This window comes from Mesoplodon densirostris, chromosome 5 (genome assembly GCF_025265405.1).
Source record: "Mesoplodon densirostris isolate mMesDen1 chromosome 5, mMesDen1 primary haplotype, whole genome shotgun sequence".
NCBI lineage: Eukaryota > Metazoa > Chordata > Mammalia > Artiodactyla > Ziphiidae > Mesoplodon > Mesoplodon densirostris.
In genome coordinates this window covers 120,209,498-120,231,351 of record NC_082665.1, presented here as the reverse complement: position 1 = coordinate 120,231,351, position 21,854 = coordinate 120,209,498, and the positions used below count along the sequence as shown (strand labels likewise).

General features: G+C 43.9%; 1 protein-coding gene across 5 annotated transcripts in view; it reads left to right on the top strand.

Moving 5' to 3' along the window:
* The window catches only part of LOC132490793 (kalirin), a 467,387-nt gene that overhangs the window by 394,304 nt on the left and 51,229 nt on the right, over positions 1-21,854 (top strand). For all 5 annotated transcript variants that reach the window (XM_060099427.1, XM_060099424.1, XM_060099423.1 and 2 more), the window contains exons 20-25: positions 194-309; positions 811-933; positions 8,499-8,681; positions 9,943-10,061; positions 13,083-13,149; positions 13,745-13,854. In XM_060099427.1, the coding sequence (XP_059955410.1) occupies positions 194-309; positions 811-933; positions 8,499-8,681; positions 9,943-10,061; positions 13,083-13,149; positions 13,745-13,854 (718 nt within the window). The remainder of the gene's footprint in view (positions 1-193; positions 310-810; positions 934-8,498; positions 8,682-9,942; positions 10,062-13,082; positions 13,150-13,744; positions 13,855-21,854) is intronic.

Below are 21,854 nucleotides of genomic sequence, written 5' to 3'. Positions count from 1 at the left end.
CTGCCTCAGTCTCCCTGATCTCTGGGAAATTCTCTCTGGACCAAACCTTTGCTCCCTTGCTTCTGGTGCTGAATCAGTCCGATGGGGAGACTTAAAGGTCTCAGTTATGTGGCACCTGGTAGTGGGGCTGAAGCAGCCGGTCAGATTTGCTCAGGACCTTCCTGTGACCAGCGCCTGTCTCTCTGCCCTGCAGCCATCCTGAGTGAGCTCTTACAGAGGGAGAACCGTGTCCTGCACTTCTGGACCTTGAAGAAGCGGCGGTTAGACCAGTGCCAGCAATACGTGGTGTTTGAGCGAAGCGCCAAGCAGGTATGTTCAGAGCTTTCCCTGGCATTGCTTCACTTCCGGGGTCCATACAGAGGCCTAGATGGCCAAGACTTGAGACAGTCCTGAAGAGAGTCATAGGAGCAGGCAGAGTAGAGATGGGAGGTGGAGATGAAAAGAAGAAAGCATCCTTGCTCTGACCAGCTGTTCAGCCTTCACCAGGCACTCTGTTCAGAGTCTGGTACCAGGAGTTGGGAGGAGATGCTGGGGGCAGATTGCTCTAACTCATAGATGACACTGGCCTGGCCTAGAAGAGTCCCCAGTCTAATGGACAAAACACTCTCTTTGCTGGTGGGTTGTTCCAGGTCTAACAGGGGAGAGCTCTTTCATAAAATCAACTTCCAAGCTACATACTGATTGAATCGTGTCAGCATTTCCTAGGTCCATCATGCTGTCCCAAACTACAAACCTTCACGTCAGAGCATGGCATGTTTTCCTACTAACAGCTGGCTTTTGGGGCACTGAATGGGTTGTTTCCTCCTACAGGCGCTAGACTGGATCCAAGAAACAGGTGAATATTACCTCTCAACACATACCTCCACGGGGGAGACTTCAGAGGAGACTCAGGAGCTGCTGAAGGAATATGGGGAGTTCAGGGTGCCTGCCAAGGTAGGAAGCATCCCGGAGCCCTCCCCTTCCACCCAGCACTCCCCAATCTGGCCAATTTCACATTGCGGGAGGGAGAACAGCCTCTGTACACAGAAATGCTTGACTACAGAGGCAAGGAGGGGGGGACACACAGGTAGGATCATCTCCTTTGAGACCTGAACATCCAAGGAGATGCAGCTGTTGATAGAGCCTCTGTACGTAGGAACTCAACTCCTATACGCTGTTCTTCCAAATGGTGCTCATCTTCGTGCTCCAGATTCTGGAATCTGCTGTATTCTTTCAGACCAGATAAGGCAAAGGAATGTATTCATGTGAAATGTGTGGGAATATCAGCCACATATTCTTGAAATTTGAATGGCTTGGGAAGTCCATCTTTTGGGAAGGGCCAGTGGCTATGGGTGGGTTCACAAAGCAGGTTCTGGAGCTGACTACTTCCCTCTGGCCTCACCCTGCAAATGAGCCAGGCTGAGGTCTCTGGGGAGCAAAACATGCATTGGTGCACGTACCACACACCCTCTCACCCCCATTCGCACTGAGGTGGAGAATGAAAATAATATAATAGAAGGAAATCTCATTTTCATCTGTTTTCCCAGCCAGGATTTGATCTGAGGACCCTTGGCTTTGAGTGAAATCTGATGTCTCAGTTCCCTCTTTGTAGCATCCTTGTCCCTCACACGGGGCTCCCTGCCATGGAGGACCATCCTTGGCATCACTTCCACATAGGGCAGATGCTATTCCCAGGATGAGAGGAGCTTTTGTGAGAGTCAGGGGGGGAACATATAAATGCCTACCTTATCCAGAGATCCCTCTGACACTGCAGCAAATTTCTCTCTAATCTGCTGCAACAAAATTAGGCCCTTAGCCTCCTTCCTGAGCTGGTATTTCAGAAGTGGTTATCCACTTTGTGAATCCTACACTCTGAACTCTTGCTAGCAGGGAGCCTCCCCCTGCACACTTGTGAGCTTTGGGGCCTTTTCACCCAATGTGAAGAACTGTCATTTCAGATAAGAGATTCATTTCAATACCAGCTAGAGCAGACAGTGCCCAGGAGGTGGCAGACGCACAGAACCCGTTTCAAATCCAAATGAAAATGGTTTTGAATTACCCACTTTGCACCTCTCTGCCCCTCTCCAAATAGTGTCAACAATGAGCCACTAAGAGGCTGAATAGTATCAGATCCACTGGTGATCCTGCTCACGTAGGATGGGTCACAGCAGATACCCAGAACCTCCTAGGATCAGAGTCTGTCCATCACCAAAGTGGAAATGTGGAGAGTCATTCAGTCACTTTAATTCACCCTTCCTTTACAATCTTCCTGTCTTTCTCTTTTCTATTCACATCGTTGTCACCCGAATTGGGTTCCATGCTTTTGGCCTTTCCTTCCTTCCAACCCATCCTGCCCTTCATTGGCGTTCACCTTTAAAACACTGCTTTGGTCAGATTACCACCCAGCTCAAGAGCTTTAATGATTATACAGTGCCTTTAGGCAACACTCAACAATGTCTACAACTGTGCCGCCTTACCACTGCCACTGTATCTTCAGTTAATGGGTTTATGCAGATTTTATGCTCCAGCTGAATGGATATTATTTTCTTACCCTCCGAGAGATACATCATTGATTTTCTTGCCTCTCTATCTTTTCTATACTATTTCTCTGCCTAGAATAGCCTTCTCTTCCCTCTAGTTTGTACTTTTTAAGAAGACCCCGCCTTCCCACTTCAGTGCCTCCTCCTCTGTGTCCCTGCCTACAAGCCAGATACAATCGGCCTATCCCTGCACTGCAGACATTGTCTGTGCAGCCCTTAAGGCACCTGACCTGGACCATCCTGTCCTCCCGGCAATGTGTGTACAGTGTTATCTCCTGTATGAGCCTGCAAGATCCCAAAGGACAAGAACCATGCTTTATTCACATACCTAACTATATCTTATGCATTGAAGGGAGGCTACAGATATTTGAGAACATAAGAGAAAAAGAAGTTTGGATAGATTTCAACAGTGCTTCCTCCCCAAACCTCTATTTAATATGATTCTTTTACTTTGACTCTCTCTTTATTCTCTCTTCCTCTTAACTATTTCTCTTAATGGGATTTCATCCTCCCATCTATCATTTCCAAGTTTCAGGACTATTTGTTATGAGAATATCTACAAGATAACAAATCCAGCTGGGGACCTTCTGATGAAAGGCAGTAGCCTCCGGCCCCACTGCAGTCCCACTTACCAGAAGCAAACCTCTTTTAACCAGCCATCTTTGGTTTTAATCTTTATAATCAATAAAGTGAATTTGAAATGGAAACCAAATTGACCTTAAAACACACGACAGTAAGTATGGTGGCCCTCATGATTGAACAGAGCAACAGAGTATTCTGAGTATATTGAATTATTATACTCTGTTCCAAAGAAACAGATCAAGTAGAAGAAACACTGAATATAAAAAGGTACTTTCTATGTAGCAGTATACAAATGTGAGAATAAAAATAAGGTAAAGAGAATTTGGATGAGGATAAGAGGAAAACAAAATTTTCTTGTTGTGGTATGCTGTGGACAATCCAGTTAGAAGAATGCCAATGATATTTTCCTATTGTGGGTTTCAGAATTTATAAGGGGTCATGGTACATGGTGATAGGAAAGTTTAATCATCTTGACATCTGGAAGAACTCTATTTCTTCTAAGAGCAAAACTCTTTAGATTCTTCTGTTTTCCATTTTTTACAATTCAGTAGTTTTTCGTACATTCACAAGGTTGTGCAGCCGTCGCCACTGTCTAGTTCTGGAATATATCATCCCTCCCCACAATAAACCCCAGCAGTCACTCCCCTTTTCCCCTCCCCTTAGCCCCTGGCAACCACTAATCTACTTTCTGTCTCTATGAGTTTGCCTGTTCTGGACACTTCATGTAAATGGAATCATGGAATCATGTAATATGTGGTCTTTTATGTCTGGCTTCTTTCACTTAGAGTGTTTTCAAGATTCATCCATGTTGTAGCAGTAGTTCATCAGTACTTCGTTCCTCTTTGTGACTGGATAATACTCCACTGTATGGATAAACCACATTTTGTTATACATTCATCAGTTGATGGACACTTGGATTGTTTCCAGTTTTGGGCTACTTTGAGTAATGTTGCTGTGAACATTTGTGTACAAGTTTTGGTGTGAACATATGTTTTCAGTTCTCTTAGGTATATACCTGAGAGTGGAATGGCTGGGTCAGGTGGCGACTCTATATTTAACTTTATGAGGAAATTCCAAACTGTTTCCCAAAGTGCATACACCATTTTCCATTTCCACCAGCGGTGTATATGAGTTCTCACTTCTCTACATCCTCTCCAACACTGGTTATCGTCTGTCTTTTTTGTATAACCATGCTAGTGGGTATGAAGTGGTATCTCATTGTGGTTTTCATTTACATTTCTCAATGAGTAATGATGTTGAGAAAACGCTTTTCTAAACTGATAATTTTATCTCTGAAAGTGAAAGAAGCTATGAGATAAACTGGACTAGCTTCTTCTTAACAAAAGAGAAATAAGTGATAATGAACGTGACTGGAGCTTTAGCTGAACTAAATTATGTCTTTGAATTCAGATAGCCAAGAAGGAGAACACTGGGCTTGTCAGAGAGGCACTTTCTATGAGAAAAGTAGAATCTAAACAGTTCAGATAAAATATGGTCACGTTTCTGTTTCTGAGACTCTTAAGAGGAATGAGCATAGCTCACATGTGATAGACATTTTTGAAAGGTTTAGTTTTTCATATTTAACAAGAAAATCTTTCTCCTGTGGAATGAATATGAAGATACATCTCAAGGAACGGTTTTCCCACTCAGGGAGCACAATAATTCCATACCCCGAAAGAATATATCAATAAGTACAAGGCAGATCAGCAATGAAAGGCCAATTGGATGCTTATAATTAGATTATGAGAATATGTCAAGAAGGCTAAATTTTAAAGACTTGTCAGATTTTCAAGAGATACCAAAAGGGCTTTTTACAAATTATATTCGGAGTAAGGTGCTCTGATTAGGGGAAGAGGATATAATATTAACTGATCAAAAGAAGGAAGGAAGAGAAAAAATAAGAAAAATAGAACTACTGAACCCTTATTTTTAACCTCTGTCTTTTCCAGCAGATAACATAGAATTGAAAATGAAAGGGCAAAATATACACTAGGGAACACAAGAATCCCAAGATAAGTGAGATGTGTTCTAAATTTCCAGGCCCAAGTGAATTATATTCCCCAAAATCTCCCTTTGTCCACAAGATCATGTCCATACTCCTGAACCTATCATGCAAGCACCTCTACAATCTGACCCCCACTTTATCAGTCTGTATAAGTTATTCTTCTTGGTGGCAAGATTTGAGTTTCAAGCTGGCTTAAGTTTAGAAGGGGAAAAGATTTTGTATGGCTGTATGTGGAAATAAAGAAGACAGAAGCTGTGCGACTGGACCTCGAAGGAGCCCAGGAGAAGCTGAATGACTCAGCCCAATGGGAAGAACAAGACACGTGGCATAATCTCACCTCTGGAGATGAAAACTGGGATGTCACCCGAGACCAGGGCAGTTCCAGCAGCCCTATTTCCGAGTCAGCTCATCTCAGGAGATCAGGCATACACGGCTACCACCACTGTGATTCAGCTTCCCTTCTCTCTGCTATTTGCTTTCACTTCTACTCTCCAACCAGCCACCCAGTTCCCTGTCTCTACAGTTCACATCCCCAGAAAAACCAGCTTAATTGACCCAGCATGTTGCCCCTGTCCCTGTTTAGTCAGAGCTTCTAGGCCAGGACACCTTGGAAGTCACTGGCTGCATATTGATGGGCTGCCCTCGTGGGACAAGTTTTACCTCTGATCTCATCAGCGGTAGCCAGTCATGGGGCGGGTCGCACTGTGCCACCATAGTTACCCACGTATAAGAAATCACTTCAGACTGCTCTCAGTAGGGGCCGTGGGCATGGTTGGGGTCAAATCTTTTCATCTAATTCTTCCCAGTGTAAACCTTCAACTCTTGCTGGTCTAATTTTACTCACCTCCCAGCACAATAATTACGCACTCATCCATTTACTCAACATTATTATTATTAGGGTATACATAGTAGACATTGGAGCTACAACTGAATAAGATCACACTCATCTCTTAGAAGCACATGGTCTAATGAAGGAGACATAAATAACTCAGCGTGATACACACTGAAGTAGCAGCATGTGTGTGGTACTGTGGGAACACTGGGAAGGGCATCTCCCACTCGGCTTGTGGACGAGGAGGAGAGGTGAGGGAGGGCCATTGGGGTGAAAGCAGGGCTGAGGAGGAGCCACTCATCACATTGTGGGGGGCAGGTGAGGTTTATTTAACATGGCTGGAATTTCGGGGCCACGGAGAGCAGTGGAGACGGTCACGTGGGCAGGTGAGGCCACGTGGGGGATAGCTTGTCTACGCTGCCAGTTTCACTGTCTGTTTGCTCCCCCTGGGTCCCACACATACCTGGAATGCTCTTGCTCACAAGCCACTATCCCTGTTGACTCTTAATCAGTTTTGATGTTTTAGGATATCATTTCCTCTGATAGGAAATTATAGGGCTGCTCTGGTAGGACTGCTGCTACCAATTGGCTATAAACCCCCATCTCGTGCTCAAGTCTCCTTACCAAGAGCAGAGAATAAATATGTGTTTCCAAGATTTTACATGAAGATGGATTTCTTGATTATAGCTACAAAAATTAATCACTGTTTTAAGTAAATGACAAACCTAAGAAAAATTGTTTCCCGGGTCAGAGGGGAAACACTAAATGCAAGAAATAGAAGTCCTTGGAATACCAGGTATCTTGTATTAACCGAGTCCCAGCGCCATTATTCTTTGCCTTTTCGTTGCTAAGGAGGTGTTTCTCCTGTCCTCATACCTACCTTCTTTCCTTCACACCAAAGCTCTTCTGGCCCCTTATCTCCCAGCCCTGGGGACCAGCCCACTGTGCTGAGGTAGGAGAGGCTCGAGGTGTTGAGTGAGTTGCTGGAGAGTGGGAGCCCTGGCGGTGGGGGACCAAGTTCTCTCTGCTTGCCTCTCTGGCCAGAAGTTTCCCTCTGGCAGTTCTTGAGAGGGTCAGTCTCTCGTGGGAGGGGCTGTGGGTGAGCCTGGAGAGGCAAGGGTGAGGGTGGTGGCATAAAGAAAGAAAGGCTCCTCTGTCTGTTCTGCTCTTGCTCCAGTGATTTTCTGTCTCAGTTTCCCTCAATTACCCAGATCGTAGCATGATCCAAACCTTGTACCTACTTTCCCCCAGTCCGAAAGATAAAAGATTACTTCTCAGAATATTATGTAAATATTCTTCCCTTTCTCTTAAAATCTATCAGGTTTTCCTGATAGAGTTTCAAAACCCAAACTGAGGATAAAAGATGAGCAAGCGTTTGCTTGTTTGAATAGCCCTTCTGTTTCCATATCTTACCCAGCACAGGTCCCGCCTCCCCCATGACACCTATTCCACCCCTGCCAGCCCACCTTCATTTTTTTCCTGTTTTAAAATTCCTGCCGTGTTAACTATACATATTTCTTATTTTGACGTTCAATTACATAATGCCCTGAGTTATTGAACTACTCTGTGTGAAAATCTTGTCCCTCTAGGGATATAGACAGTCTGGTGGAAATCTCTTTTTCTTCTGTTGTTTACCCCCCAGGTCTTTCCCCACAGCCCTCTGCACAGTGGTGTGGACAGAGAAGATGTTGAACACACTCTTGTTAGAAATGAAATTGACCCACGTCAGGGCTCCACCTCACTTAGCCCTATGATGGACACTAGCTTTGTTCACTTCTCTCTCTCTCTCTCTCTCTCTCTCTCTCTCTCTCTCTCTCTCTCTCTCTCTCTCTCTCTCTCTCAAGGAAACTAAAAACAAGGTCCTGGTGGTGAAAGGGACAGAGTTTACTCTTAAATCTGCTAGTTAGATTTCTGTAGATCCTGGGTGTGCCAACTCACCTGATGTTTAGAAAGCCTTCTTCAGGCCAGTAGAGTAAAGGGAGAGAACTAGAAACTATGGACCAGTGGCAAACGGCTCTATCACTTACAGGTTGTATGAACTTGGACAAGCCCTAAGCCTCTCTAAGCCTCAGCCTTTTCAATCTGTGTTTCAAAGAGAGCCATACCACCTCCCTCCACCTGCCTCCTAGGGATGCTTTAAGACTCAAACGAGTCTCAGATGTAACATGAACATACTCTGTAAACTGATAAAGTGCTATATTAATGAAAGAGATTCTTACATCAATAATCATACTGGCTAACATTTATTGCTTACTGAGTTTTTACTGTGAACACTGTGTTCCAGACACATCCTACATTGTCAACTCATATAATGCTCACAACAACCCTACAATATAGATACTATTATGATCCCTATTTTACAGATGAAGGAACTGAGGCACAGAGGGTTTCAGTAGTTTGCTCAAGCCCTCCCAGCCAGTAAGTGACAGCACTGGGATATAAACGGAGGCAGTCTGGCTCTGGGGTATTCTATGGCTTCTGTGAAGAAGGAAAGAGGGCTGGAGTGAAGGGCCATGATAGTAAAGGTAAGCTAGTAACTTACGACCATCTTTTGGGGCAGCAAACAAAGGAGAAGGTGAAACTCCTGATTCAGCTGGCCGATAGCTTTGTGGAAAAAGGCCACATTCATGCCACAGAGATCAGGAAATGGGTGACCACGGTGGACAAGCATTACAGAGACTTCTCCTTGAGGATGGGAAAGTACCGGTACTCTCTGGAGAAAGCCCTTGGAGTCAACACAGAGGTAGGTGTGGGATTGCCCAGCTGGGACATCCTCCTTTCTTACCTCCCTCAGTACTGCTGTTCATTGCTGTGGAGGGAAGCTGGGTTTGCAGAGGAATCTCCCTGAGCTGTTGACCCCTAGAGCACTTGCCTTGTGTTGTCTTTCTCCTGGAGGGACTGGATCTTGCTGAGCCATTGGCTTCCAGCTCCCCATGCCTGGTGCTATATGCAGTGCAAAATTGGCTGGCCAGGGATAGGGCCTGTGGCTACAGAACAGAGTTTTTCTATGTGTAGAGTTAACTGTTGACTTTGAGGATTAAACCCTTTATCTTGGCTTCATCAGTACTGTCTTCCACCCAATTATGTTAATCAGCAAATGATTAGAGTCCTCAGTATGTATAATAGTGCTCTTTCAAGAATAAGGTATGCAATTTGTATAAAGTCTATTTGACATTTCAACTGAAAAGAAGTACTATTTTCCAGGAAGCAAAGGAAGACTGACTTTTAATCTCCTCTTTATAATAGGGGTCATTAACCTATGAATTAAGAGCTAAATACAGCCTGGCAATTTAATCCTAGGATTTCTAATTCTTAAATCTTTAAATAGGCTCATACACTGAAGCACAGCAGACTAGAGAATAAAGTGGTCAAACCACAAAGATTGGGGGAATTAACGTCTCCCCCAGGCTTTAACCTGTGAGATTTTTTTCCTAGAGGTTTTTATTCTATATAAATACCAAACGGTGGTTGAAATAAGCATGAATGGGCAATTAGAAAATTCAGTAATTGTTCTATCATTTAGCTTTCTATTTCTAAGGGAAGTTGCTTGTTTAAATAAAAATATTTACTTTTATTATTTTCCCTTGACAAATGAAAGTTTTATATCTTTTTACATTTCTGTTTCACATCTGTTTTAATGGTTAATCATCAATCTTGGACCTCTGTGTGTGTGTGTGTGTGTGTGTGTGTGTGTGTGTAGATCTAATCAGGCCCAACTCCTTGAGGAAATATGACACTAATTATCAAATGTGTGCATTCTTTTTCTTTGTTGTGGATATTATCCCTGAGCCTTTGACCTGAACATTTTATACTTTTCTTATTTGAAAAAAAAATTATCCCATGAAGAAGAGTGCTTGTGGGTAGCAGTTGGTGGGATTCCGCATCTTCTTATCCTTCTCCGTAATATCTTTCTCTGTTCTTCCCTTCCCCCACCTCCACCAACTCTGGTGAGTTGCTTTCCCAAAGCATCTCCAAGGTGACCTCTGCGATCTCTCTGTGTGTAGGATAACAAGGACCTGGAGCTGGATATCATCCCAGCAAGCCTTTCAGATCGTGAGGTCAAGCTCCGGGATGCCAACCATGAGGTCAATGAAGAGAAGCGGAAATCAGCCCGGAAGAAAGAGTATGTGGGGGGTTGGGCATGAGATAGTTCCACCGCCTGGCAGGCTCCTCAAGGCTATGCTTGGTTTTCACTGCCACCCGTCCCTTTAGACAGCTTGCTGTGTCCCCATGACCACCTACAGAGGTTGGAATGGACAGACATGATGCTTCCACCCACATTTCACACTAACCAAGAACTTTAGGGCATTGGACAGAAGAAACAATGAACCATGTCAACCTTACAAACCGTGTCTTGATCACTCTGCTTTCTTTATATCAGTGTTACAAAGTTACACATAGCTAGAGATATGCAAGGGCTTTATGAAGAGTATTTTGGCATTCCTTTTGGGTAATGCTGGAAAAAAATGGTGTGTTCTAAGATTAAGAAGGCCTCTGTAGTTGATTTTATCAAAATGAAGTAAGACCACAGGTCCCTTGGAACTGAAGAAACTCAAGCTGGTCTGTGAAGTCAGAGCTATGTTTCATCTGGGCTGCTGTAAGAAAGTATGACGGGGCTTCCCTGGTGGCGCAGTGGTTGAGAGTCCGCCTGCCGATGCAGGGGACACAGGTTCGTGCCCCGGTCTGGGAAGATCCCACATGCCGTGGAGCGGCTGGGCCCGTGAGCCATGGCTGCTGAGCCTGCGTGTCCGGAACCTGTGCTCCACTACGGGAGAGGCCACAACAGTGAGAGGCCCACGTACCGCCAAAAAAAAAAAAAAAAAAAAAAGAAAGTATGACGTATCAGGTGCTTTAAACAACAGAAATGTATTGTCTCACAGTTCTGGAGGCTGGAAGTCTGAAATCAAGTTGTTGGCTGGGTTGATTCCTTCTGAGGGCTGGGAGGGAAGACTCTGCTCCAGGCCTTTCTCCCTGCCTTACAGATGGCCATCTTCATGTTCACATGGCGTCCTCTCTGAATACAGGCCTGTGTTGACTTCCCCCCATTTTAAGGATACCAGTCATTTTGGAACGAGGGCCCACCCTACTCCAGTATGACCTCATCTTAAATTGCATCTGCAATGACTGTCTCTAAATAAGGTCACATTGTGAGGTACTGGCGGTTGGGACCCAACATATGCATTTTGGGGGAGACACAATTCAACCCATAGCAGAGAAGGAAATGAGGAGACAACACATGGCCAGATCTTCCTGCTGGGCTGTCTTTGAGACACCAAATAGCCAGAGGATGGTAAAGGGTGGGTGGAAAATAAAACAAAATGGGGTAGAGGGTAGTGGAGCTAAATTATGAAGAAAAACAGGAAAAACTGCAGGAAGCAGATGGAGAAAAAGGGAGAAGGTAGAGGCATGCCAGAACCCAAGGCAGTAAAATCAAAGACAACTTTTCAAAGCAAGTGGGATTACGTTCCTTCTGATCTTCCTTCTTTCTTTGTTTACCAAGCACTTACAGTGTACTAGGAACTTTGCTTATAGGATCTTGTTTAATTCTTGCAGCAGCCCTGTGTGATCAGCTGTTTTATAAGTAAGGAGTCTGGGGCTTGGAGAAGCAAGTCCTGCCTCTAGGAAATGACAGTCATAATTCAATTCCTGGATGTCTGACTTCAAAGCTCATGGACTTTCCACTCTACCAATAGAGCAAGACTAACAAGAGAGTGGCTCATTAACTCCTGCAAAAGGGAATTTTTAAAATCAATAATTTAACAGAAAGGCTACTGCTACAACAAAGTTTTGCTTTAAGGAAAATCCCACCAAGATAAAGGTTCAGGAAAAGATGCTGCTCATTTTAATATTTCTTCTGAAATCTCCAACAGGGAACACTCGGGATAATCTTTCTCAAAATTTTTATGTGATGGAACACCTTGTAAATAGGGATTCTCATTATGAAGTTCCATGAAAAAATGACATGGAAAATCTAAGATAAATATATAAAAATATATTTTGTGCTAAATTAGATATTATTGCATATCACATGCCAGCTAGGAAGCACCATTTCTAAAACAAATTTATCAAAGAAAGAAAGTGGCGTAAGTACACTACAGTGAAGCCACGCATCGTGAGTTGAACGCCCGCACGGGTACATTGTGTTGTTTGGGGGTCCAAGGAGGAAGGAGCCTTCCCCTTGCATATGTGTAGCACAACTTCTCTTTTTGGGAGACTGAAGAGTAGTCAGTTAATATCATTAGCTTGTGCTGTGCTTGGGATCACATGCTCAGCCTCATGCACATCAGTTTGTGATGTAAAATAACCCCATTAGAAGCCAGAGGTCAGCACGCTATGGCCTACATGCCACATCTGGTCCACCACCTGTTTTATATAGTCTGTAAGCTAAAAAATATTTTTTTATATTTTTAAATGGTTGAAAACTATCAAAACAAGAAGAATATTTTGTGACATGAAAATTAGATGAAATTCTTTTCTGTTTATAAATAGTTTTATTGGAACACAGCCAGACTTACTTTTTTAACATATTGTCTGTGGCTTCTTTCACACACAACAGCAAAGCTGAGTGGTTGTGACAGAGACTGAATGGCCCACAAATAGTTACTCTCTGGCTCTTTCCAGAAAAAGTTTGCTAACCCCCAGTCTTGGCGGTGGTGTCTTGGGCATCTGTTTCTGGCTTTTAAACCTGGTTTAACCTGTGGGACTGGGAACTGTTTTGGTGTAAGTCAGCAATTCTACTCAGCAGGAATCATCATTCTGGGAGCTACAGTAAGAGGAACATAGGAAGCTGAGTTGGTGTCTAGTTGGTGAGAATGAGTGTGAGTGGCACTACAAGCGTATGTGCACACACACACACAGATGTGCAACTGAGAGCACACACATATCAGCACAGAATCACAACATGGTAGAACTGGGTGGGGGTAAAAAGGGAAAAGAGTATGGAACTAGCTGAGCACAAACATTCTGAAGGGACACAGAGCAAATGATCAGAGTGAGAGGGACTCAAAGGAAGAGATGTATATTGGTAAAGTAGAAAAATAGGACATTCAAGAATGTCATAAATGCTGGGGTGGGGGAAGTGAAGTTTGAAGGAAGGGAGGTATTACATCTCTAACCAACTAAAAGCCCATTTGCTTCCTTCTAGATTCATTATGGCGGAACTGCTTCAGACAGAGAAGGCTTATGTGAGGGACTTACACGAGTGCTTAGAGGTAAGTCTTGCGGTCATCAGTTCTCAGCTGTATTAGAAACTGACATCCTTGCCACATCAAGTCCTGGAGAGGAGCTCAGTACTCTGTCTTCTCCCGGAGCTTGAAGAATAAAAAACCAACCAGAGGACATCTTTCTCCCAGAGTCAATAATAATTGCATGGGAGTTTAAAGTGCTTTGGAAAGAAACTTTTCTCAGACTGGAACTAGGCCCAGCAAAAAAAAAAAAAAAAAAAAGCATATAACACACTTGAATTCAAAATAAAATCTATGACACAGTCAATGAACTTAAGTTGAGTCTAAAAATCTGCATCCTCCCCCCGACACACAGTCAGACTCAAACACATTTAATAAATAAGAAGACTGTGGAGTTTGTGTTCTTGCTAAAGTCTGGGATGTGAATTTCCCTAGCAACAGTTCACAGTAATGGAACATTCAGGTTTTCGTTCTTTCCATTCTGCTTATTTACCATCTCACTTTTTAGGCTCTACGTGCATTCCCAGTCTGAGCCTTACCCCACAGGTTTGAGGCCCTGCTTGTTTTGTGTGTATTTCACGTGGCAGTGCTTGCCAGTGACGGAACCGTTGCTGTCTTACAGACCTACCTATGGGAAATGACCAGTGGTGTGGAGGAGATCCCCCCTGGGGTCCTTAATAAGGAGCATATCATCTTTGGCAACATCCAGGAGATCTACGATTTTCATAACAAGTAGGTTGGCAGAAGGTTTCAGTGGAGCACACTCAGGGCCATAAATACCCAACAGCAGGGCTTTCCCAACAAGTGGGCCAAAGCTGATTGGGAAAGCTTGCCTTGTAAAGTATGGCCCATTAAATTTTCTAAGTCAGTGGCTGTCAGACTTCTTTCTCACTCACACTTCTTTCTCTGCAATGGTCCAGAATTCCTAGTGGAGGGTGAAGTCAAGTATTCAGCAGTGTCTCTCCCCAGTGTCCTGAGGGACCTACCTGCCAACATCTTCAGACCCAATCAGAATGATAGCCAGGCCTTGAGGAAGTAAAAGTAGCTTCTGCTCATTAAAACTATTGGGAATCCTGACATTAGAATTCATCTGAGGCTAACCGTCCTACTCTGTGGGCCTTAGGTTTCAAATTCCACTGAAGTTTTCTTTCACCTAAATACTTCCTCCATCCTTAACTACCTCATCTTCCCCACCCTCAACTAAAACAACAACAGATGATAGATGATAGATAGATAGATAGATAATCAAACTAACTATCTAATGGAACATATTTCTTGACAGCTTATGGGGGGAACATCAATCAACCCTCTATGTTTTGTTGAAATCAGTAGAATCATAGAGCTCTAAAACCTCACAATTCATTTTTTCTAGCTCCCAACTTGATTTAAATATCTTTCCCACAGCATACTAAACATGTTCCATCATTAACAGAGGGTCAGCAAGAACATTGCTTGATTAGTTACATAACCAGCTTATGGAAATAATTCAGTTTCCAAAGTACAAATAGAGGAAACCTCAAGACATGAGAAATAATGTTGACATAAAATCCTAGAGCTCTCTCAGGACCCTGTTGCAGAGAAGGGTTGAGGTAGAGATTCAGTGTTGTAGGATACAGTCTGGAGGAAGTCCTAGGGTCAGGCTAGTCAAGGATTTGACTGAATTAAGCAGTCATGCTGAAGATGAAACTGCCAGCTCGGAGAGGTCCTGGGAAGGCAGTGGGCACCGGTGTAGCAGCCCTCCTGAGGCAAGATTCTAAAACAGCACTGCGCCATCGAGCTCTGTGCAGTAATGGAAATGTTCCATGTCTGTGCTGTCCAGTACAGTAGCCACTGGTCATGTGTGCCTAGTGAACACTTGAAATGTGACTATTGTTACTGAAAACAGCATTTTCAACTTTGTTTAATAAATATAGGTGGCAAGTGGCTACCATACTGCACAGCCCAGCTCTAGAAAATGAGACCTCAGTGTGGCCCTTTGCTAAGAATGACTAAGAGGTAAGAGTTGGGCATAAAAGGATCCTGAGTTCTAAAAGGTCTAAAGAAGGGGTGGAGAGTCACTCCTCTCTTGTCCTCTCCTGATGATTAATCCCCTGTAATGTCATCAAATGGCATTAGTTTAAGGAGAACGTAAAATGTGTAGCTCCCCTTTCAGATTATGAAAGCAGTAAGCTCTAGGGTGAAATTACCTTCTGACTTTCTGGAGTACTTTATAAAAGTTCCCAGTCTTTTTTTTTAATCCAAATTTTAACACTCTCTATATGGTTTGTCTGGAAATCTCCAAACATAGAAATATTCTCTCCTCATGTCTGTTTAATAAGATCCCAATAAAACCATCTTGACCATTGACCCCAAATTCCATCATCTGAACTCAGCTGAGTATTATCCCATCTCCCCAGGATATCTGGGAAGACATCAGCCTGGAAAGCAGTAAGTCATGTTACTTTTCTTTTCTGATGTATGATCTCTGGGATTTAATCAAAAGTCTCACTTTCCTCATATTCCTACCAAATTGACAAGGTATAGAAATCTAGAGATCAATACATGTACTTCCCGTGAGCCTTGTTTTTGCCAAATCAATGTATAAGGGGAAAGACTCTTCATTTCAAAATTGACCAATTCTAACAAAATATCTAGCATAGCCACGCCTTTTTCTGGTTTAATGGTATCACTCCAATAAATCATGGCAAGCAGTTTGGTAGTCTTTTAAATAGCTAGAAATCTACCTACCAGTTACAATATATAGTTCTAAGAAACCCATAAAATAAAAAAGTCAAGTTAAACCTTATGGAATGTTGCATTCTGTAGAGAGGAGTTAATTCAGTGATCAAGAGCACAGCTACCCAGCAAACGTTACCTATGTATAACATTAGAGAAACAGGAAGAAGATAAAAACCAGCCTCTGAGCAACCCAAAGAGATATCCTAAGGATAAAGTTTTTGTCTTTCCATAGGAACTCCTTTCTATCCTCCCTGTAAGCCTCTTTACTTCTTGGTTAGATTGTTTCCGAGCCCATAGCAATTTAGAAGCAGCAAATAAGAATCAAGAACTTGAGCAAGTAGCTTGACACCAATACCTGACAGGAAAGAAAGAAAAACTACCAAAAAAAAAAAAAAAAAGGCCAAAGAACCCAAAAAATCATAGTGGTCAAGGGCTATTCTATATTGGTGCACATGATCCTATGTCCCAATATAGAGCCCAACACATCCAAATATTAAAATATAGCATACTAATATATTAGTAATAATCCTGAATCATTGATATATTCTGCATGAGAAAGCACGGAACTTGTAATGCGTTTAGAAAGCTATCCACCAAAAAATATGTTTTAAATAATCCACAATTTAAGGGAACATTCAAGAAAATCAAGCTGCATATTAATTCCCTACAGGATCTGGAGAACTAAGGCTTTACTCTGTTCATAACTTATGCTGTCTACTTGTGCCATACAAAGTTTAATTAATGTAGAAGGCATAACACCTCTAAAATCTCTAATAAGTAAGAGGTAAAATGGCAATTAAGCCAACTTTGAAAATGCAGAAACTGTGAACTCCATAAGAGACCATGTATTTCACTGCATAACCCCAATGCCTGGCACACAGTAAACTTTAAGTAAATATTTGTTGGATGGATGAATGGATGGATGGGTTTAAAATAGAATTACGATTTGCAGATTTACGGCTAATGCCATTCAAGTCATAATTCAGTCTTTTGTTTATGAAAACCTCAAGACATGGAAAACCATTATTTTTCCCCACCACTATCAGAACCTTCTAGACAAGCAAAACATTTTCATGTCTAAATGAAGGAGTTTCCTGGGTACTTCTTAATGGGAAGGCCAGACAGTGGTCCAAACACTTGTTTGCTCTTCAGGAATACTTTTCTGAAATCGTCACTTTTTAACCTGAAGATATCAAAAGGTTCTTTTTAACCCCAGTTGCTTGCATCTTTTCAATTTTTTTTTTTTTTTTCGGTACGCGGGCCTCTCACTATTGTGGCCTCTCCCGTTGCGGAGCACAGGCTCCGGACGCGCAGGCTCAGCAGCCATGGCTCACGGGCCCAGCCGCTCCGCGGCCTGTGGGATCTTCCCGGACCGGGGCACGAACCCGCGTCCCCTGCATCGGCAGGCAGACTCTCAACCACTGCGCCACCAGGGAAGCCCTCAAATTTATAATTAAGTGCTAACAGAGAAGCAGACTCTTCTGATTTCTAGTGCATAGCTCACGTTATCTGCCTGTACTCCAGAGAGAGAGTGAAGGAAAGAGGAAGGAAGGAAGGAAGATTGGGAGACAGAGAGATTGAAAGGCAGAGGAGTTGAGATTGACACTGCCTGCACAACCAAATTAGCTGAGTCACTAGGAGGTTAGTACCTACACCAAGGGTGAATATGTTAAATATTTCAGCTAGTTAGTATTGATCCTTTTAAATGGTGTCACTTTGGAAAATGACAATCAAGAGTAGTTGTATGGGGGCCTCCCTGGTGGCGCAGTGGTTAAGAATCTGCCGCCAATGCAGGGGACGCGGGTTCGTGCCCTGGTCCGGGAAGATCCCACATGCTGCGGAGCGGCTGGGCCCGTGAGCCATGGCTGCTGGGCCTGCGCGTCCGGAGCCTGTGCCCCGCAACGGGAGAGGCCCGTGTACCACAAAAAAAAAAAAAAAAAAAAGAGTAGTTGTATGTATGTGATCTTTCTCTAGGACCTTTGTCTCTATAGGTATTGAATGGAGAAATTCCCAAGTACCAAAATTTCTGTAAAGAAGAACAATTCACTATATAGAATTTAATACCTACAAGTAGTCATTTGAACACAAATTGGAGGTTTAAGTGGAATGATACTTAGGTTTTACCCTCCACTCTCCCTATTTTCATACTACATCTCTTTATTATACAACTAAATGTAAAGATCATGAAACTTATCTACTCAAAAACTAGATCCATTTCTATTGCCTGTTGCTAAGCATTCTGGGAGCGCTCGGATAAGGGAGTATGTGCCATAAATAGATCCCCCAAACGGTAATGATTTTGCTGATGCTGTATCTCCCCACTATGGCCTACAGCTCATGATGTGGGAAAATCATTTATTTTCAGTTTGGCTTGTATTAGATTTTCAGCTTTGATAAGGACAGCTGTTTGTTTAAAATGCTTATCACCTTTGGTTAAATCTGAACGTTACTTTTTCCTTTTCAGTTTTTGGAGATATGGACATATGTGAGTCTGGGCAATAACATTTTTATAAAATCTCTGCTGTCAGGGATCAGAAGGTCTTCCTGACCATCAAGTACAACCATTTCCTTTTACAGATAAGGACACTGAGACCCAGAGAGGGGCCAGTGACTTGCCCAGTACGTGACATCTCCCCCTTGAAAGATTAGGTGTAGATTCCAGGGGCTGGGTTTCCCACGTCAGTGCTCTCTCCCCCTCCCCTACTCCATAGACCACCAGCTGGCACTGCCAAATCTGGGTTGTTTGATTCATATCTAACCAGCTTCCATGTGCATCCTCAAATTTGAGGAACACTTCAACCCATTTCTTTCATAGGTGTGTCATCCAGGTCACACACCCTTACAATAATGACCTGAAATAAGTCAGTTTTCAGCAAGGGTTGGAAAGACAAGTAGGGGACCAACAACCAGGGCTGGATAACCCTTCTGCAAACTCCCTCCTCCAGGTCTGGCCAGAAGCTATTAGATTTGGACTTGGCCACCACCCATTGCCCTACCAGCCTAGTATTCCCTGGCCCAAGGCTGAGGGCCAGGGCCAGGGCTAAGTGGGACTGAGCTGAGACACTGGTCAGGCCCAGGGCAGCCTTCCAGGGCACCAAGTAGCTGGGGTCAGTGGGAGCAGAGGGTGGTGTGCAGCAGGGCAGGAGAAGACAAGGTTGGGGGGAATGATGGGAGATGCCGGTGAACCACCAAACCAGGCCCACACTTCCATGATCTCCCAGGAGTTCCACCGTGAGGTCAGCCCTGCACTGGTTTGGAGATGGAGTTGGTACCCAGTGGGGAACCTAACCAAGGCTCTGCCCTCCGAGTTCTGGGAATCAGTGAGGTACTGGTGATAAGGGTGGAGGTGAGCAGAAGTGCAGATCAAAGGAGCAAAGAAAATAGTCTCTGTTGGAGTAACAGGAAGGCTTCCCAGGGGAGGGGCATTTGAGATGGAATTTAAATAACCAGTGGGATTTGTACAACCAGGCACAGCTCCCTTGATGATGGAGGAGAGTTTGAACACAGGCCCTTTCAGGGAGGAGAGTGGTGAAGTCTAGGAGGGAGGCCGAGAGGCAATGGGAGGCATTTGGGAGTGAGTCTGAATCCTGGGTCGAGGATGGGGAAGGTCTGGCCATCACACTCCTACTTAGACTGTGTCTTGTCACGTCTGTGTCTGTGAGATTGAGGCTCAGGAGGGGAGAGGTGGTGGGTGGAGATGGTATGAGTCAGAAATGGTGGTGTAGGAGAGCACGAAGGAAGGCAGGAGAGACAGAGTGAGTGGGAAAGTGGGGTAAAATACCTGGATAGAGAAGTGAGAACAGTGGATAACAAGGGGAAAGAAGAGATGGGGAGAAGGAGAGAGGAAGGAAGGGGGGAAAGGGGGGCACTACTAGAGGGAGATGGTAGATAAATAGAGAGGGAGAAAGGGGGAGGGTCGAGGGTGAGAGGGAGGGAGAGAGATGGATAAAGACCTAGACCTCCCTGTGTCCTGTTGCAGGCAGGAGCATCAGCAAAGTGCTTTTCAAATATTTTTGATCATGAACCAAAGAAAAATTATATATCATGTCCTGATATGCATATGCTTATACATTATATATAAGAGGAAAATTAAGTCCTCCAAAATAACACCCTCACTATGTGTGATGCACTCTGATATTTTGGATTAGGTTCCATTCTCCTTCCTTTTTAATGCTGGTTTCCACCCACTAAATTGATTTTACAACCCCTTGAAACACAGAGGGTAGATCTGTAGCTACAAGGTGAGGAGCTGGCTCCACCAAGTGGTGAGAATAGGGATGTGCAGGTCACATCCCCTTCTGGAGGCCACACTGCCAGGCTGCAGCTGCCTTCTCCTCCATTGCCTCTCCTACTCCTTCCCACACACATACCCCTTGCTTCAAAATCGCGTATTCTGTGCTTTCTATGCTTTTTTCACACTCCAAGAAAATCTCATTCTATCCTATTCCCTTGTTTTATAGAAACTGGAGCTTACATAATTTCGTGACCTGCACAAACAAGTTAGTAACACAGCCAAAGAATCCAAGTCTTCATAACTCCCTATTAAGTCACACTGTCATTTTCTTAATATTCAAATGCCAAGCGAAGAGGAAGGAGAAGACTTGTGATTTTTCTTGGGCCCTAAACCCATATTCTAAGGGATAACTGAGGCCTTACCCATCAGAAGGGCCCTAAAAAAAATTTAGCTGTGATTTTGTTGCTATTGTTTTTCAGTAAGCCATCGACATTGGTGCTGGTTATAGATATTAGGGAGTACCCAAAGCAAGACAAAGTCTAAACATTCATTTGGGGTGTTCAAGTCATGTTCATTTCACTTGTACACACTAACTGCTTAGCGTCCTTGCCTAGTTGCTAAACAGGCTATCAACGGCTATGAATAACATTAAATGTGAGATTGTTTATATTTTACTTTAACATTAAACTTGTATTTATGCAATTTTTTTTTTTTTTTTTTTTTTTTTTTTTTTTTTTTGGCGGTACGCGGGCCTCTCACTGTTGTGGCCTCTCCCGTTGCGGAACACAGGCTCCGGACATGCAGGCTCAGCAGCCATGGCTCACGGGCCCAGCCGCTCCACGGCATGTGGGATCTTCCCAGACCGGGGCACGAACCCGTGTCCCCTGCATCGGCAGGCGGACTCTCCACCACTGTGCCACCAGGGAAGCCCTATGCAATACTTTTTGATTCATCTGATCACACAAGTTAAACAAACTTAAGAAATATTAGCGAAACATATTCAACAGGTAGCAGTGCAGCGAGGTAAACTTCTGCTTGAGGTTGGAGGTGAGGGCGGGGCATATGCTGAGTAAGAGTCCAGCCCTGCACACTTCACCCCTTCACCTCTAGCCTAAGCTGAAGTTTCTGCTGTGAAATAAAGGGACAGAGCCCGCTGATTGTCATGGCTCAGCCCAGGTGATCAAACTGTGCTGATTAAACACTTTTGTGAACAATCTGGTACCTTCCCTGGAGTGTGCACAACTCTCCATTAGTTTAACAGCTGCTCAGTATGCTAACCAGCTGTCCTGGCCTGCAGTCCAGAGCCTCTTCCAAGATGGGCTCTAAATCTGTCTGGTCACTAGTGGATCCCTTAGAAACGATCTCTAGCTCCACTTGTATGAAAGCATTGATACGGGGCAGTGTCCTGGACTGCCTGCAAAGATGAGCCTGATGCCTTTCTCCCTGGCTGCCTCCAGCTTTATTTGTTTGTCTCCTCCTCGTTGTTCTTCTCCCCGCTGCCCCGTTACCACAGCACCGCCCCCCACCTTCATTCCCCTTGTCCCAACAAGTGTGCATGCACATGCATGAGAGCACGCATACACAAGGTCATCACATATGCTCCCCTTTAAATGCAAGCTGCACCCTTGACGTAGAGGTCCTCTGTGAATGATATACTTCTCCAGAAGCAGTAAGAATATAGGCCAAATTTACCTTTGGCGAGAATAACAAAATCAGAATGACTCAGGGTGCCTTTGGAATGGTGCTGTTTCCATAGTACTTAATGACAAAGCTCACAAAG